The 19,728-nt window shown below is 36.7% G+C and overlaps 1 protein-coding gene across 7 annotated transcripts in view; it reads left to right on the forward strand.

The window, feature by feature from the left end:
- The window catches only part of Nox4 (NADPH oxidase 4), a 154,281-nt gene that overhangs the window by 114,386 nt on the left and 20,167 nt on the right, over positions 1 to 19,728 (forward strand). For 6 of the 7 annotated variants that reach the window (XM_006508012.2, XM_011241854.3, NM_015760.5 and 3 more), the window contains 5 exons: positions 1,913 to 1,994; positions 11,203 to 11,322; positions 13,104 to 13,212; positions 15,539 to 15,607; positions 17,367 to 17,467. In XM_006508012.2, coding sequence (XP_006508075.1) covers positions 1,913 to 1,994; positions 11,203 to 11,322; positions 13,104 to 13,212; positions 15,539 to 15,607; positions 17,367 to 17,467 — 481 coding nt within the window. The remainder of the gene's footprint in view (positions 1 to 1,912; positions 1,995 to 11,202; positions 11,323 to 13,103; positions 13,213 to 15,538; positions 15,608 to 17,366; positions 17,468 to 19,728) is intronic. The other variant, XM_017322347.2, reaches the window with a different exon arrangement.

Below are 19,728 nucleotides of genomic sequence, written 5' to 3' on the forward strand. Positions count from 1 at the left end.
ACAGCTGAAGAAGTTTTAAAACTGTTCACTTACTGTCCTTCACATTTACTATGCTTATATACTTATATACTATTATTTTTCTATAATGTTATACTCAGAGATTTTTCATCATGGCTTTGTAATGAAAATCTGGGGCAGATATAAAAAGAGGCAAACCCATCACTGGGAAATTATGTATGAATGCACAATAATATGCATTAAGAATTCACATTGTTGCCTGCTTTTAAGCAAGTTTGGAAATCATTCTCCAAATTTCAATCTGTACATTTAGCTCCCAAGAATATCTGCTATATATTTTGGGCAAAACTTACTTTTACATGATGCATAAAGTTCTTGATTCCTTTTGGGCTTAAGTTTTATTTTCAGGGTCTATTTTGGAAAAGGACTAAGTGGTTAAAATAATTAAATTGGGTCAACATTGCCAACTAATCTTGCAAACTTAAAGGTAAGATCATGTATTATCAAAAATAGAGGCCATTAATTTGAAAGGGAGCAAAAGGGTGTTTGTAGGAGGTTTTGCAGGGGAAAGCCTCCTATGTAGGGGAAAGAAAAGTCTAGATGGTGTCATTATAATCACAAATAATAAAAAAATTAAATTTGAAAGAAGAAAACATACAAATTTCAAAAGTAGTTGACATTCATTTTATTGGAACTAATTATTTGTTCATTTATTGGACTTCATAGATTAAAAATAACAATGTAACAGATGTTGGTATTGGTTAATTTTTCAAAAATGTGGATTCAAATTAAAGAAGAAATATGTGTCACAGCTTTGGAACTCCACGCTTCAAAATAGAACAAGAAAACCTCACGCCCTTCTTGGATGCTACTTCATTTTGCCCAGTTGTGTTTTAAAGACTGTCTGAGTGACAAAAAACAAAATTAGTATGGAAACCAGTGAAATGATTCTTATTCCAGACATGAAAGTAAACTGAATGCCTTGTTCAGTAATACTTTGTGGCCATTCTGCTTAGGGCTGTGACCTACTCTCTTCATTTGATTCCTCTAAACTCATTTATTTAGTCACCACAATAATAGAATTAGAACATTTCATCATAATACAGTTAATGCATAGAAAGTATTAACAATTTCTTACAATCCTCTTGTTGCTTCTTTTACTAAATCATTCTACCACTTCCCAGAAGTCACAATGAAGTATAATTGACAGTATCATTCTGTTCTCATTGCTGTGTTTGGATTTATATATACTGTGCAGAACCTATGCATGCCTTCATCGCTTTCTATCTCAATGAAATTATTTTGAGAATTTCCACCCTCAAGTGTACATTGATGTATTTCCATTCCTAGTTATATTTGAAAGCATTTAGCTTCCCTTTAATTTGTAAGTAGTCTATTATATGGATAAAGCACAGGTTGCCCATCTCATGTTTATGAGAAATGTAGATATTTCTGATTATGGTTATTTTTTAAATAGTGCTATTGGTACACTCCTACTTGCTTTCTAAATCACATGTGAATGTTGCTGCAGGACATGGAATGAAAACATTTGGCAACAGTCAGTGTAAAGTTCACATATCAAGGAGAGCTCTAAATCACTTTCCTCTGTCAGATCTGCATCATCAAGTGGCGTGCGACAAGAAGTTTGGTCTTTACATTGATCTTGCATCACTGATTTCTGGCAAATGCTTGCCACATTACACAAGAGCTACAAATTGTATTTTTTTTTGCAACTTATGTTGCCCAAATTAATAACACTGTACAACTCTTAGTATTTAATATCATATAACTGTTTTCTCAAGTCCATATCAAAGAATATTCTTTTTGAAATATTTTCAGTGACTGTTATTTTGTTAAAAAATGTATGCAGACAATAAGGAAAATAACAAACCATATTTTGACATTACTCTCATTACTTATTTTTTCACAGTTGATATTTTATTTCTTTTGACAGAACGATTCCGGGATTTGCTACTGCCTCCATCAAGTCAAGACTCTGAGATTCTGCCCTTCATTCACTCTAGAAATTACCCTAAGTAAGTAAGAGATGTTTGTGGATATTGAGAAGGGAATGGTCAAGATACTGGCAGAAATTGATGCAGGGAAGGTGAAATATTATTGTTCTTTGGGACTTTTACAAATCCCAAGTAACCTAGACTGACTAATTGGGATCTCACTTGTAATGTATGATAATTGACTCTTTACAAATTAGATCTGGGGATCATTGTTCTAAAATATAACAAAGTTACTTATATTTTTTAAATTTATGAACTCACAAGACCCATTGCCAAAACCAGGAACATCCATTCCATCTTCAAAATTTGAGTGCAGACATTGTTCTGTGAATGTTCCCAAAGTGTGACTAGATGAGAACAAAATGGATGACTTAAAGGAAAGTACACTTACTGCAAAGTACGCATGGATTTAGAGTTAGAAGATGAGGTGGCCATAACAAGCTTCATTGCCCAGTCTTTGCTCAGGTCACTATAGTTATGTCTGAAGAGATGTTGGTTTATGATATATCTGGATGTATATATTTATAATACTATCCTTATAAAAAAAAACAGCTCAGATATGTGAAATATTTGAGGACACTTAACAAGATTTTGATAATATATTAAATTGAACAATCAAGTCCCCAAATATGAGCCAGTAGCTCTGGAAGGCTTAGTATGTGTACAAATAATTGAAAAAGTACAGGAAGAACTGACATCTGCTTTGTTTGCTCAAGGATTAAGTTCTATGAGCAGTAGCATCTAGCATCCACTGCTTATAAAGAGGAATATTATTCATGACAGAAATCAGAATAGTTTTTTGACTTTACTGCCAAAAACCAATCTTAATTGTTTGGACAGAAAAATCTGTGTCACAGTGCACTCTCAGTTCCAACTGGCTGCCTAAACGTGGCTCAAATGATAACACTGGGTAATATCTCTCAAGTCCTCAGATAACCTTTCTCAGGTTTCCTTCTTTGCTGGATAATCCTCCTTTCTCTCCTGTGTATTCTGTATTCTGTTTCTAGAAATTATCATTTCTTCTTCAGTAATTTTAAGCTCAGTTATGTGAAATGTATTTTGAGCCAAACTTTTATTATCATCAATAATAATAAAGTAATATTAGTAACATACAGAATATCTTTGTGTGTCAGGGATTATACTATGTGTAAGGTCTTTTGTTTATTTGCTCTTTTCTTTTGTGTGGTTTGGTTTGGTTTGGTTTGGTTTGGTTTGGTTTGGTTTGGTTTGCTTTGCTTTGCTTTGCTTTGCTTTGCTTTGCTTTGCTTTGCTTTGCTTTGCTTTGAATTTTTGATTTTTGTGGTGTTTTAGGACAGGATTTCTCTGTGTTCGTCTAACTTTCCTCGAACTCACTCTGTAGACCAGACTGGATTCAAACTGAAAGATCCACCTGTCTCTTGAGTGCTGAGATTAAATACTTGAGCTACCTTACCCTTAATACTATATGCTAAATGCTTTAAATACTTCTTGCTTTAAGTGAACACCCCCATATAATCTTAATCATTTCCATATTATTATTACTATTTATTATATATTATATTATTTGTGTCTATTGTGAAGGATGTTATTTCCCTAATTTCTTTCTCTGCCCTTTTTTCATAGGCACAAAGGAAGGATACTGATTCATTTGAGTCAATTTTATATCCAACCACTTTGCTGAAGTTGTTCATCAGCTGTAGTAGTTCTCTGGTAGAATTTTGAGAGCCACTAATGTCTAGTATCATATCGTCTGTGAATAGCGATATCTTGACATCTTTCTTTCCAATTTGTATCCCCTTGATCTCCTTGTCTTATTGTCCTAGCTAGGACTTCAAGTACTATATTGAGTAGACAGGGAAGATTCGGCAACCCTGTCTTTTCCCTGATTTGAGGAGGATTACTTCCAATTATTTTCCACTTAATTTTATTTTGGCTATTGTCTTGCTGCATATTGTTTGGTCATGTTTAGGTATGTACTCTGTGTCCAGTTTTCTAATGCCTTTAACTTGAAGGGGAGTTAAATATTCTCAAAGGCATTTCCAGCATATCATGAGATGATCATGTGATTTTTTTCTTTCACTTTGTTTATATAGTGGATTTCATTGATAGCTTTTCATATATTGAACCATTGCTGCATCCCTGGGGTGAAGCCTACTTGACCATGGTGAATGATGGTTTTGATGTGTTCTTGGATTCTGTTTGTGACAATTTTACTAAGTATTTTTCCATTGATATTCAGAAGTGAAATAGATCTGAAGTTCTCTTTCTTTGTAGAATCTTTGTGTGGTTTAGGTATCAGAATACTTGTGGCCTCATAGAAAGAGTTAGGTAGTGTTCCTCCTGTTTCTATTTTGTGAAATTGTTTGAGGAATGTTGATATTATCTTGTCTTTGGAAGTCAAAGGATAATTCTGCACTAAAACCATCTCTCCCTGGACTTGTTTTGGTTGGAAGAATGTTATTGACTGCCATTATTTCCTTAGGAGTTATGGGATTATTTAGATAGTTTATCTGATCTTGATTTAAATTTAGTAAGTTATATTTGTCTAGAAAATCATCCATTTCATTTAGATTTTTTAGTTTTATGGAAGGAAATGCAGGCTTTGGAAGAAAAATCTAATGGTTTTTTTCTTGTTGTTGTTGTTAATTTCCTCAGTTTCTATTGTTATGTCTAGCTTTTTCATTTCTAATTTTGTTACTTTGGAACTGTCTCTGTGCCCTATAGTTAGTTTGGCTAATGGTTTATCTACCTTGTTGATTTTCCCAGAGAACCATCTCTTGGTTTTGTTGATTCTTTGTTTCTAATAGGCTGATTTCAGCCAAAGTTTGACTATTTCCTGCCATCAAATACTCTCGGCTGTGTTTGATTCCCTTTTGTTCTAGAGCTTTCAAATGTGATGTTAAGCTGCGAGTGTAGGATCTCTGCAATTTCTTTATTAAGGCCCTTCTGCAATGAACTTGCCTCTTAGTATTGCTTTCTTGGGTATGCTGTGCTTTCCTTCTCATTGGTTTCTAAAAAGCCTTTCTTATTTCTTCCCTGATCAACTGATCATTGAATAGAGAGTCAGTCAGGTCCCATGAGTATGTGGGCTTTCTTTTGTTTCCGATGTTGAGAAAACCAGTTTTAGTCTGTGGTGATCTGATAGAATTCATGCAATTATTTCAATCTTCTTGTATTCGTTGAAGATTGTTTTGTGTCCAATTATATGATGAGTTTTGGAGACGGTTCTGTGAGGTGCTGAAAAGAAGGTATATTCTTTTGTTTTAGATTTTGTTTTGTTTTCCATTCTGTAGATGTTAAATTCATTTGTTTCATAACCTCTGCTAATTTCACTCTTTCTCTATTTACTTTCTGTTTTGATAACCTGTCCATTGGTGAGAGTAGGGGGTTGAAATCCCCCACTAACATTGTGTGGTGTCAATGGGTGATATAACTTTAGTAAAGTTTCTTTTATGAATGTGAGTGTCCTTGCACCCAAATCTTAGTAGATTTTTCCTTTAATGAGTATGAAGTGTCCTTCCCCATATCATTTGATAAGTTTTGGTTGAAAAATCTATTTTATTAGATATTATAATGGCTACTCCAGCTTGTTTGTTGTGTCCATTTGCTTGAAAACCCTTTTTCTAGTCCTTTACCCTGAGATAGTGTCTACCTTTGTTGCTGAGGTGTATCTCTTCTATTCTGCAGAATGTGGATCCAGTCTTCTTAACCAGTGTCTTTTTATTAGTGAATTGATACCATTGATGTTGAGAGATATTAATAACCAATAATTGTTAGCTCCTGTTATTTTGATTTTGGAGGAGTTATCATGTATCTGTGATTTTTTTTTTCTTTTGGCTTTGCTGTGTGATGATTAATTTCCTATGCTTTCTTAGTTGTTGTGAACCTCATGTAGGAATTTTCCTTCTAGTATCCTCTGTAGGGCCAGATTAATACAAAGATGTTGTTTAAATTTGATTTAGGCATGGAATATAGTTTTAATCCGAACGTTATATAGACCTCTGGACCTCCCATGATCATTATTTGTAAACTAACTACCTGCAGTAATGCAGTTCTAGTAGAGATGTCAGAATTGCCAGGGATACTGTGTTTCACATCTTAGCCTTTATTCAGGCATACCATCTTTGAATAGAGTCCAGGCTAGGGTCCTGGTCTGTGTGTTTTAATAAACCTTCCAAGAAATTCTGATTCACATGCTACTTTGCAATTAATTAAAGCAAAACAGATTTTGAAGACCATGTCAGGCTCTAATGTTCCCTGACGGCTTTTTATGGCTTTTACTGATGTAATTATCTCCTGAGTAGTCTAAATTGTAATATCATCTTCTTGGGAGTAGTTACTCATTATCATTTTTCATCCAGATGAAGAAGAAACTGTTACCTGATAGATGATATATGACTATATGCCCTTTATTTCCCTAACAAAAATAAATAATGATTGACAAGCATAGACATTAAGGAAAGAAATAATGGAGATAGATTAAAAAATAATTGAGGAATTATCTTATATTTAAATAGAAGGTGTGGTCATTGCAATAAAATGAAAATTTATTTTCCCTACTTTAAGTTATTCTGTGACTCTAGAGTGAAGGTACATTTAGAATACTAAGTACAGCTTCCAGAACAGAATGAATTTTGATTAAACAGTTTTTATACTCTTTTTTTTTAGGCTCTGAGTTAAAACTTAAATATTTGTTGATATTCTTTTTTTAATTTAATCTTTTACTTTCTGATTGACTGACTGACTGATTGATTGATTGATTGATTGATTGATTTTACAATCCAGATTTTTTCCCCTCCCTGGTCCACCCTCTGACTGTTCCACATCCCATCCCTCCTCCCACCCCCTGTCTCCACGAGGATGTCCCCACCACCCACACACACACCCCACCCTTGGGCCTCCAGTCGCTTGAGAGTTAGGTGCATCTTCCCTGATTGAATCCAGATCCAGCAGTCCTCTGCTGTATATGTGTTGGGGGCCTCATATCAGCTGATATATGCTGCCTGGTTGGTGGTTCAGTGTTTGAGAGATCTCGGGATTCCAAGTTAATCGAGACTGCTGGTCCTCCTACAGGATCACCCTACTCCTCAGCTTCTTCCAGCTTTTCCCTACTTCAACCACAGGGGTTAGCAGCTTCTGTCCATTGGTTGAGTGCAAATCTGGCATCTGACTCTTTCAGCTACTTGTTGGATCTTTCGGAGAACAGTCATGATAGGTCCCATTTTGTGAGGACTCCATGGCCTCACTGATAGTGTCAGGCCTTGGAACCTCCCCTTGAGCTGGATCCCACTTTGGGCCTGTTGCTGGACCTTCTTTTCCTCAGGCTCCTCACCATTTCTATACCTGCAGCTTTTTTCAGACAGGAAGTTATGGGTCAGAGTTTTGACTATAGGATGGCAACCCCTCCCTCACTTGATGTCCTGTCTTTCTGCTGGAGGTGGGCTCTATAAGTTCCCTCTCCCTACTATAGGCATTTTATCTAAGGTCCCTCCCTTTGAGTCCTGAATGTCTCTTACCTCCCAGGTCTCTGATACATTCTGGAAGGTCCCCCCAACCTCCTACCTCCCGAAGTTGCCTATTTTCATTCTTTCTGCTGGCCCTTAGGACTTCAGTCCTTTTCCCTCACCCAATACCAGATCTGGTTCTACTCTTCCACCACCCCCCAACCCCAGTCCACTTTCCCTCCCAGGCACCTCCCTTTCCCATGTGACTGCTTTTTTTCCCTCCCAAGTGGGACTGAAGTGTCCTCACTTGAGCTTGTTGACCTTTATTAGTGAGTACATACTATGCATGTCCTTTTGAGTCTGAGTTACCTCACTCAGGATGATATTTTATAGTTCCATCCATTTGCCTGCAAAACTCAGCATCTCCTTATTCTTGATAGCTGAGTAGTATTCCATTGCATAAGTGAACCGCATTTTCTGCATCGATTCTTCTGTCGTGGGGCATTTGGGTTGGTACTAGCTTCTGGCTATCACAAACAAGGTTACTATGACCATAGGGGAACATATGCCACTGTGGCATGGTGGAGCATCTTTTGGGTATATTCCCAAGAGTGATATTGCTGGATGTTCGGGTAGATCTATTTCCAATTTTCTGAGGAACCTTCAGATTGATTTTCTGATTGGTTGGACCAGTTTGCCATCCCACCAGATTTTCTTTCTTAATTTTCTTTAGAAAGATGGCATCTTTTTTTTTTTTAAATTGGGTATTTTCCTCATTTATATTTCCAATGCTATCCCAAAATTCCCCCATACCCTCCCCCCCACTCCCCTACCCACCCACTCCCACTTCTTGGCCCTGGCGTTCCCCTGTATTGAAGCATCTAAGGTTTGCAAAACCAATGGAACTCTCTTTCCAATGATGGCCGACTAGGCCATCTTCTGATACATATGCAACTAGAGACACGAGCTCTGGGGGGTACTGGTTAGTTCATATTGTTGTTCCACCTATAGGGTTGCAGACCCCTTTAGCTCCTTGGGTACTTCCTCTAGCTCCTCCATTGTGGGCCCTGTGATCCATCCAATAGCTGACTCTGAGCATCCACTTCTGTGTTTGCTAGGCCCCGGCTTAGCCTCACAAGAGACAGCTATATCTGGGTCCTTTCAGCAAAATCTTGCTAGTGTATGCAATGGTGTCAGCGTTTGGAGGCTGATTATGGGATGGATCCCTGGATATGGCAGTCTCTAGATGGTCCATCCTTTTGTCTCAGCTCCAAACTTTGTCTCTGTAACTCCTTTCATGGGTATACTTTTAAAGATATTATAAAGGATTCTGAATATAGCCACAGTAACAAAATAAATAGCAATAATAAAATAAAAATAAATAATAAATGTTTGAATTATAGGTGACTAAACTGATTTAAATATTTCATAGTAAATTTGGTTTTCAAGGTATTACATGAGACCTTATTTATGTATGTTCTTTATGATTAAATTTATCGATTCATAACAATTGAATAGAGGTATATGAAATGAAAAGCAGTTGATTCTCAGAGATTCATCAGAGCAAATCCATGTTTTCCCTATATTGTTTTGGGCTCTGTCTGCCTCTCTGTCTATGATGTACTTTGTCCCAATGCCATAATGTGGATACACTGATATCAACATTAGTAAAGTATCTCTGATGTTTATTTGCATTCTCCAATTCCTAACAGGTTTTCTCTGTGTCATCACATCTTGTCTCTTTTATACATGAAGTACATGGAGTACATGGAGAGCACACATAGGTCATCTGTGATCTCATTCCTAGTAAATAGCTGGAACTCCAAGTTCTAGGGTTCTTGTTCAAAGCTATTACAAAACATCAGAGAATGGCTGTGTGGGGAAGGAGAAGCATGTGTTGTTTTAGAAGCAAATAATTGCCAAATGGGTATTTTTCATGATTCCTCCCATTTGCTTATGAAATAAAATAAAATTTATTGGTGAAGTTTGTGAAGGTTTCTTAAAATACCATTGCATTCAATTAGTTTATTTTTTATCTAACTTATTTGATGTGACTTTCAGATAAAGATACAAAAAAATTATAGGGTAGAAGTCAAGTCATTGTTGGTCTAGAAGCATGCAAAGAAGTCACACATAGTTCATGATTTATATATGAAGTATATAGTAGTAAAATGTTTTCCATGTTTAAAATACTACATTAGGCATATTAACTTTGGTTATTTTTTTTTCTTTAGGTAAAAGCTTTTTTGCCTTCCTTTACTGGCTACAGTATTTTTCAAAAGCAACCTTTGCAAGTTTTCTCTCTAGATAATATGCATGCATTACCTAGAATGGCCTAAATTTTGTCAGTGTAAACAGTTAACCTTGAAATAGCAATCCAATGTGGTTCGGTGTCGTGAAACACTAAAGAATTTGTTTCCTGCAACAGAGCATCTTCTGTGGGTGCAGTGAATCTCTAGGATGACGTCATTCAATCAACAATGCAGAAATTCGATCTGTTTCCCATTTCTGTGTCCACACATGTTTTTTAGTTACCAAAGATGTGAAATGATGTTTGCATGTCCAAGAAATGGCAAATTTCTTATATTTGGTATGATCCATATGACCCAATACAATCACAGATACCTATAAATTCAAGTCGCTTGTGTAAAGCTGAAAAACAAAATATAAGCAGTGATTATATACCATGAAACCCTGCATTCAAAGAAATGCCTATTAATGAATTTATTCTACAGACATTTAACAGATGCCTAATTATTAATTTCACAAGTATGTTGACTTACCTGGCCTTCTATTTAAGTGACCTTCAAACATAAATGACATGTAGACATGCTATAAAAATAGACTGTTTGAAAAAGAAATAATGAAAAAAAATTATAAAACAGCAGTGTCTTATATTCATAGGATCTATCAAGATGTCTCAAATGTCACAAATAGTGTAAGTATGGTCTTTCTCCAGTAATCACGGCTAACTCCCTTGATCATAAAAATGAATGTTTTTTAGACATCAGGGATTCAGAAGGAAAGATGAAGTGCAAGAGAGCCACAGCATCCAAGTGAGAGAGCTTGTTACATCTGCCAAAATAACCACACAGTCAAAACAGATGAATGGAATCTGGGAAATGTGGTGTTTTGGCTAGACATTTGCTTCCCTCAATAACATTAATGTTCTGTTACTAAGAAAAGGAGGGTGGATATTAAATGGACAAATCACAATTTCTGTGTAGTTAAGGATGGTTGCATAACACAAACACACACATATACACACATATTTAAATAACCATACAAGAGCAAGAACAATTTTCTTTGTGATTTTTTTTTTCGGTAGTGTTTATACTTACTAATTTATCCAGGGAAAGAGAAGGCACAATATAAGATTCTCGTCCTCCTTCTCTTCTTCCTCCTCCTCCTCTTCTTCCTCTTTCTCCTCCTCTTCCTCTTCCTTTTCCTGTAATTTTCTATTTCCATAGTTGATATGAAACTAAATGTGTCTGTCGGCGCACTCACTACTGAAAGATAAACTATCCAGTTCGTTTGCCAATTATCACAATGAAATATCATCAAGCTTTAACATATTGTTATTTCTATAATTTCCTATACTTTTAATTAACTTAGAACCAGGAGAAAGTTCATGTTTTACTATCAATCACTCAAAACAAATTGCTTATTTCTTTGGACTTATGACTAAGAAACAGTTAGATAAGTCCCAGACCACCACAATGCTATAATTTGGATTCACCACAAATGGTACATGGTATAGAAAAATAACTTTTCGTCTTTTCAAACTTTGTCTGCCTTCCCTATAGGTTATACATTGATGGTCCATTTGGAAGCCCATTTGAGGAGTCACTGAACTATGAAGTTAGTCTCTGTGTGGCTGGAGGCATTGGAGTCACTCCATTTGCATCGATACTAAACACTCTACTGTATGTACTTTGATCAATCTTATTACTGCAAATAGAGAAATATTCAAACACATATAATTTACATATAAAATAATTCTTTATAGAGTTTTCCCACTCAGTATTCAAGAAATGACATTTCCTAATTGGTGAAAGAAATAATTCAGTAGTTCTCAGTGTATGATCTGTAGCTCCTAGAAAAACAAACTCATCTTCTTTTATCAATAGTTATTCACCCTCAGACTTCTTTTCTTGACCTCCTCACAGTGGTGTCACTGTTCATTTATTCAATTAACAAGTATTTGGGGGTGCTCTTGTGCTAATTAATCTTGGGTTACTGGCAATAGAACAATGAATGTAAAAATATAAGGAGGGGATCTGCCCTTCATTGCCAAAGTATATGATAGAATCAGGAATAGGGAGAATCATTGTCTTCAGTTTTGTGCTCACTGGTGACTCCACCAGGCTCCAATGATTAGTTCAACCCTGTGAGCATAAAGGGCCCTGAGTATATTAAATGGATCATGAAGTATCTCAAAAATCATGAATATGGGAAAGGACTAATAGTGGGGTAACTGGGTAGGCTTATAGTGATGGAAGGAGAGAAGATAAGATTTGGGGGAGAGTAATAAGAATGCACTATATTTGAAAGAAATTAATAAAATAGAAAGTTATGGGTTAAAAAAATCTATATAGATTATAAAAAACAAATGGCTGCTGTGGTTGTAAGAATATGTTCAGGGAACACTTTATGACAAGATGATAAACATATCACTAACTCGTTCCTTCATTTATTAACATATTTGCAACAGACTAAAGAAAACAAATGTCAACATTGAGATTGCCCAATTGGGAAATAGTCTCACCATTTTCATTCCAGGATTATAAACTTAAATTCATTCATCATGATAAAGTACAAACAAGATGACAGCAAGATGGTGCTCCCAGATCGCTTCCATTCCCTTCTCAAGTAGACAAAGTTAAATTAAAATGTGTGAGAGGAAATCTAAAAAGAAGAAGAAGAAATAAAACTTTCCTTTGGCTTAGTTGGGAGAATCATGACTTTAAGATAAACTAGAGCCTTGTCTCAAAAAATTTTTAAAAATGAATGATATTTTGAATATTTTATTTCATTTTCTAATATTATACTAAATGTGATTTGGGGACATGTTGGAGACTCTTACAAAAATAAGCATGTTCCAGTCCAGAAATCATTTGTTTCAGACAACATATTACAAGTTATTTTGATTCTTAGTGTTATTAAAAAAAGGAACATTTTCTTAACCTCAAGTCTACCTCATAGTCATAAGTAGGCATCCAGACTTGGAATTGTGAGTGGCTGGAATGTATTACATAGTGTGTGATTGTGAAATCTTTCTTAAATGGTTATTAAGAAAAGGATAAACAACCAAGTTTCTGGAATGGTATTACCTAGAAGTGAGGGCAACTCTGAATGACCTTTGGATCCCTGCACAATGATACAGTTCATTGAAAGAGAGAACTTGTTTTTCTGAGACTCATACGCCAACGTTCTTCTGATCCAAGAGTTCAGTTTTTTATCTGGAAGTTGAAACAGGTGATATGTATAATACTGGCAAATATAGCATTCTGTGACATCTTAGTCACCGTATTGTGTGCCATATCTGTTTGAGAGTTATGGTAAATGTTGGCATGGAAATGGCTGAAATGGGGTCTGTTTATTTTTTAATTGGTTGTGTATGAATGAAAAGCAAATGTTCATGTATATGTAGACTTTGTATTGTCTATCCAATTCCAGTTACAACTTCATTACATTGATTTTAAAGGGATGACTGGAAACCATACAAGTTAAGAAGACTGTACTTTATCTGGGTGTGCAGAGACATCCAATCATTCCAGTGGTTTGCAGATTTACTCTGTGTGTTGCATAACAAGGTAATATTGGGATGGTTTATTATTTTTTAGTTTTATAATTTCTTGAATAACATTTACTTGAATATCTTAAAATCAATAAATTCTCACTATAGAACAGAAGCCTCTCTTAAATCCAAAACCAGAGGTAATATCAAATAAAAATAAATGCATATCTTTTTAGATATGAATGTTTGTTAATATATGTCTTTCTCTGACATTTTTAACAGGTCTGTCTGCATTTTAACATAAAATAATAGGTATCTATGAACATGACTAGAGATGATGAGGCAAGAAAGACAAAGTGATCATCACAGACATGACAGAATCTTCTAACCTCTGTTATAAATTTCCCTCATATTCTTGTTTTAATGTTTTTGTAGTCAGCATGTTTCTTGATCCACTTTAAAGTTTTAAAAGTAAAAAAGGTTCTTGAACTAGTTCAATAGGAAAATATAATCTGCTATTATATTTTTCTTCAAATTATTTTAAAGTGTATTGCTACATATTAAATGTTATTTTTTATGAATGAGAATAAAATCAACTCATTGTCTCTATTAAAATTGAGAATTTTTGGGCTCACTGTATATGATTTACTTTTCACTTTCTCAGTATTGGCTACTTTGTATCTGTACACAGCGCTTCAGTGATTGTTCACATGCTTCCTTAAAATGTTTTTTCTTCATGAAGCTAAGCATGTTATCATCCAGAAAATATCATTAACTGTCTCTTGAGAATTAGGGTCTGTCTTAAGATCTAAAGATATAGTAGGTAACAAAATAAAACCATGATTTTTATCTCTCTTGTATTCATAGTAAAACAGACAACTAAACCACTATATGTGCAGTGTGTCTGATTCTGAGACCTCAATTTGGGACAAAAAGAAAAGGAAAGTATATCAATGTGGACACCAGAGGCTCTATTTTCTTTTCTTTTCTCTCTTTTTCTTAAAATTTTATTCAATATTTTCTTTATTTACACTTCAAATGTTATCCCGAAAGCTCCCTATACCCACCCCCACCCTGCTCCCCTACCCACCCACCCCCACTTCTTGGCCCTGGCATTCCCCTGTACTAAGGCATATAAAGTTTGCAAGACCAAGGGGCCTCTCTTCCCAATGATGGCCGACTAGGACATCTTCTGCCACATATGCAGCTAGAGACACGAGCTCTGGGGGTACTGGTTAGTCCGCCAAGCCATGTGCTGTTGGGATATTCTTGAGTGTATTGACTAGTCAAATGCCTTAGGAGCAAATTCGATACGTACCTAACTCTCAAAGTTCTCTGATGCAGTCATATGTTTACTGCAATGGTAGAAGAGGACGGAGGTCTATAGCAAAATAAAAAGTGAGATGCAACTGGAGAGTGGTTTACATGTGTGTACATGTTTGTAGTGCTCTTAGCAAGATAGATTGCAGAAGTCTTATAGACTTTATATTAGAAAAAAAGAGATTTAAATTTATACCTAGTATTATTGAAGATGTGGATTGAACAAAGATGGTTCTATAAGAATTATTTATAATAGTCCAAATATTCAAACATGTCATCTATAACTAATTGGAAAAAAGAGCTCTGTATTTATATAATAAAATCATTTAATATTAAGATAAAAGTTCTGACATGTTAAAACTTGAGTGGACCTTAGAAATACTATGATAATTAAAGTGATGTAAGTCAGCCAAATATAAAGGGACAAATACTTTATGGTACCATTTACATAAGATACTTGGAATAGTTCACTTTGTAGTTCATTAATGTAGAAAAATAGTTCCTGGGTAAAAGAGGGAAAGGAGAGTTGTTCCACTTTCTCTAGTTTGCTTCTTTGCAGGTGTACTTCTGGTCTCCCATAGCCTTATTTTTTTTCAAGGAAAATACATAGAGAATGAGTAGAAAGCCAGATGGCATGTCTACTTTTTATGCTTTGGATTTATTTTCCTATCTGAATATCCTATATCCCTACTGTCTCTTTTTTAAAGGAAAATTATGTTTATTGATGAGGGAAGCCATGGGTTAAAATTTAGGTATCTTAGCAAATAAAATAGAGGTTGTGTATAAGAAACTGAGAAGAATAATATATTGCTTAGCATGATTTATCTTTAGATTGTGTTCTTCTATCATCAAAACCATCATCACTAAATTTCACCAGAGCAAGTTATGGTGAGAGAACTTGTGTATCATCTGTCTGTCTATTTATTAATAACCTATCACCTCTCTGCTGACTTTTATTTTAATATAAATATTTACTGTGATAAGCCAAATTATCTACTGCATTATAGAATCACATATGCTAGGTACAAACTGAATATTTAGGAAGAATTTAAATGAGGCTTTTCATTTTTATGTTCTCTCAGTTTTGGCAAGAAAACAGACCTGACTTTGTGAACATCCAGCTGTACCTCAGTCAAACAGATGGGATTCAGGTATGTGGCTGGATGTTATTGTTAATTAAATGAGCCCCTTGATAATAGAAGATTTACTGTAAGAGCTGTGCTGGAAGAAAATTTCTGCATAGGGTTTTAGCAGAAGTGTCCTAGAGGAAAGCCTCTATTGGGATACATCCAGGAAACTCATAGCTTGTCCTTGAAGTCTGTTGTTCCTTTCAGTTCTCCTCACAGGATGCTGAAGTAAACCTTTTGATTCCATCTTTCTTCTCTGGGTTTGTTTCAAGTTCCATGTCTCTAGGGAAACATCAAGTAATAAATGAACAACCTCATGATCTCTTTTCCATAGAGGGAAAGTTTTCTGTGATGAGAAAAGATAAAGTCTTACACAATTAAACATATTCCATCCCAGATGAATCTAACATAGAAACAGTAAGAGCCACAGTGTCTTGTTTACTATAAGAGAGACTATGCTGAGAATTTCCCATACATTATTTTGTGTAATCTCAACTAATTTGAGCAGTACGTACTATTACTCTCTATATTATAATGCAAGGCAAACTAAGGTTTAGAAATATCAAATAGTTGCATAATGTGATGAATCTTTGTGCAAATGTTTTTCCATACTTAAAAAAAAGTGTCTTTGTGTTCGTCTGTGTGCACACATATGCATGTGTGCACTTCCTACAGAGCTCAGAATATAATCTTGAATGTTATAATTAAGTTCCTCACCTCCTTTGAGACAAGGTCGGTATCTAAATACCCACCAATTAGGCCAGACTGCCTAGCCAGTGGGCCCCAAAGACCCATTATCTCACTGCCACTACAAGTTCCTGTCACTGCAAGTTCACACTATCATATTCAGCATTTCTATGTGGCTTCCAGAGATTGTGCTCAAGTCCTCAAACTTATAAGGCAAGAGTGTCATTGAAAAAGACCCTAGAATTTTTTATAATATTTTTCTTCATCCCTTTTTATTGTTTTTCAGATAAAATATGAATGCTTATCAGTTACCTGAAAACTGTCCTAATTGGCTTCTGAAGTTTTTAGTTAATATTAACGTTTTTATTTCATTTTACCTCAGCTGTGAAGCAAGAAAATATATTTCTTTCTGATATAATTGTAACTAAGGTATAGATAATATAGATAAATATATTTACATAATAATCTAATAATAAAATCAGTATTGATAAATTATATCTGGTACTGAGTCTGCCTAACTGAAAATCAGGGACTTTCTTTTCTTTTTATTTCCCTCTGACTGTTAATTGTCAATTAAGAACAAGTGTTTATTCTCTGCAAGGATGAGCCCTTTACCAGTCACTGTCTTATAGGGAATAAACTTAAGAGATACAGTGTCGTGGGAAGTCATGTCTAGAGTTATTCCCCCAAATTTGTGATGGAAATTTGTGTTAATTTACTCATATAGTGAGCCTAATATGACGAATGTACTTAGCTACAAACATATTTCAATGACACTTAATTTTGAGTCCACTTAATAGTATGTGATGAACTGGAGTGTGTTCTTCATCTTACATTGAATTTATTTAAAAATGAAGAAAATAACTAAAATCAAAGTAAGTCAGCAATTTGTGAAAATAACTTTCAAAAGAATACTGAATTTTAAAGGAAAAGAAAATGAAAGTGACCCTTTGCAATTGTACTCCTTAGAATTCTGATTTGCTGCTTAGGACACAGCAATTTGGAAGGAGATCCTAGCTCAGGTGAATTCATGTACGAGAAATGTACTGTTTATGCAGAGCTGCATTTTATAAAGCATATCCTTCCTTTTTGACAGAAGATAATTGGAGAAAAATATCACACACTGAATTCGAGACTTTTCATTGGGCGTCCTCGGTGGAAACTTTTATTTGATGAAATAGCAAAATGTAACAGAGGGTAAGTAATGTTCCTCATGAAGTTAACGTATGTCTGAAGATCACATTTCAAAATTCCTGAGTCATCCCATGAAATGTTTAAAGATTAATTGCAAATATGTTTATCACAAATTCATTTGGACACTCAGTTTCAATCAAAAGATGAAGTAAAATGGTTACCACTCTAAAACCTGGAACATGGAATAATTAAAGTATGATTTAGACATAGTTAACTGTATGCTTGCTTTAACATTTATATTTTTCCTTTTTTATTTATCTATGTATTTATTTGGGGGATGAGGGGTTTTGGGTCAAGACAGAATTTCTCTGTATAGCCCTGGCTGTCCTGGAACTCCTTCTGTAGACCGAGCATGCTTCAAACACTGAAATCCACCTGCTTTCCAAATACTGGGATTAAAAACATATACCGCTGAGAGGTTTGTGGCACAGGCGCCGGCGGGAGCCTTCTTGGCTCCGGGACTCCGCGGAGGGCAGGCTGCACGGGTGACCGTGTGGAATACAGAGTGCCAGCCGTTTCTGGGACGGGCGAGAGAGTCGCAGAGCTTCTGGGCGGCGCCATCTTCAGCTCCAGACAGCCGGCCACCTTCCTGGTGAGAGCACGGGGGTCTGCCTGGCCTGAGAGGTTTGTGGCACAGGCGCCGGCGGGAGCCTTCTTGGCTCCGGGACTCCGCGGAGGGCAGGCTGCACGGGTGACCGTGTGGAATACAGAGTGCCAGCCGTTTCTGGGACGGGCGAGAGAGTCGCAGAGCTTCTGGGCGGCGCCATCTTCAGCTCCAGACAGCCGGCCACCTTCCTGGTGAGAGCACGGGGGTCTGCCTGGCCTGAGAGGTTTGTGGCACAGGCGCCGGCGGGAGCCTTCTTGGCTCCGGGACTCCGCGGAGGGCAGGCTGCACGGGTGACCGTGTGGAATACAGAGTGCCAGCCGTTTCTGGGACGGGCGAGAGAGTCGCAGAGCTTCTGGGCGGCGCCATCTTCAGCTCCAGACAGCCGGCCACCTTCCTGGTGAGAGCACGGGGGTCTGCCTGGCCTGAGAGGTTTGTGGCACAGGCGCCGGCGGGAGCCTTCTTGGCTCCGGGACTCCGCGGAGGGCAGGCTGCACGGGTGACCGTGTGGAATACAGAGTGCCAGCCGTTTCTGGGACGGGCGAGAGAGTCACAGAGATTCTGGGGCGGCACCATCTTCAGCTCCAGACAACCAGCCACCTTCCCGGCAAGAGCCACAGAGCTTCTGAGGCGGCAACATCTTCGACTCCAGACAACTGGCCACCTTCCTGGCCAAAGCAACACAGCTTCTGGGAAAGATCCTGTTTTGGGCCTTCACCTTCAGCCAGGAGGAGGTCCAAACACCAGATAACTGTACACCTTCCCTGAGAGAGGAGAGCTTGCCTACAGAGACTGCTCTGACCACTGAAACTCAGAGAAGAGAGCTTGTCTCCCACGCCTGCTGATAGAGGGTAACAAAATCAACAGAGGAACAATCTTTTAACAAAGACAACTATAACAACTAACTCCAGAGATTGCCAGATGGCGAAAGGTAAACGTAAGAATCCTACTAACAGAAGCCAGGACCACTCACCATCATCAGAACCCAGAACGCCCACTTCGCCCAATCCAGGACACCCTAACACACCTGAAAAGGTAGACCTGGATTTAAAAGCATATCTCATGATGATGGTAGAGGACATAAAGAAGGAATTCAATAACTCACTTAAAGAAATACAGGAGAACACTGCTAAAGAGTTACAAGTCCTTAAAGAAAAACAGGAAAACACTGCTAAAGAGTTACAAGTCCTTAAAGAAAAACAGGAAAACACAACCAAACAGGTAGAAGTCCTTATAGAAAAACAGGAAAACACATCCAAACAGGTGATGGAAATGAACAAAACCATACTAGACCTAAAAAGGGAAGTAGACACAATAAAGAAAACCCAAAGTGAGGCGACGCTGGAGATAGAAACCCTAGGAAAGAAATCTGGAACCATAGATGCCAGCATCAGCAACAGAATACAAGAGATGGAAGAGAGAATCTCAGGTGCAGAAGACTCCATAGAGAACATCGGCACAACAATCAAAGAAAATGGAAAATGCAAAAAGATCCTAACTCAAAACATCCAGGAAATCCAGGACACAATGAGAAGACCAAACCTACGGATAATAGGAGTGGATGAGAATGAAGATTTTCAACTCAAAGGACCAGCAAACATCTTCAACAAAATTATTGAAGAAAACTTCCCAAATCTAAAGAAAGAGATGCCCATGAACA

This window comes from Mus musculus, chromosome 7, assembly GCF_000001635.26.
Source record: "Mus musculus strain C57BL/6J chromosome 7, GRCm38.p6 C57BL/6J".
NCBI lineage: Eukaryota > Metazoa > Chordata > Mammalia > Rodentia > Muridae > Mus > Mus musculus.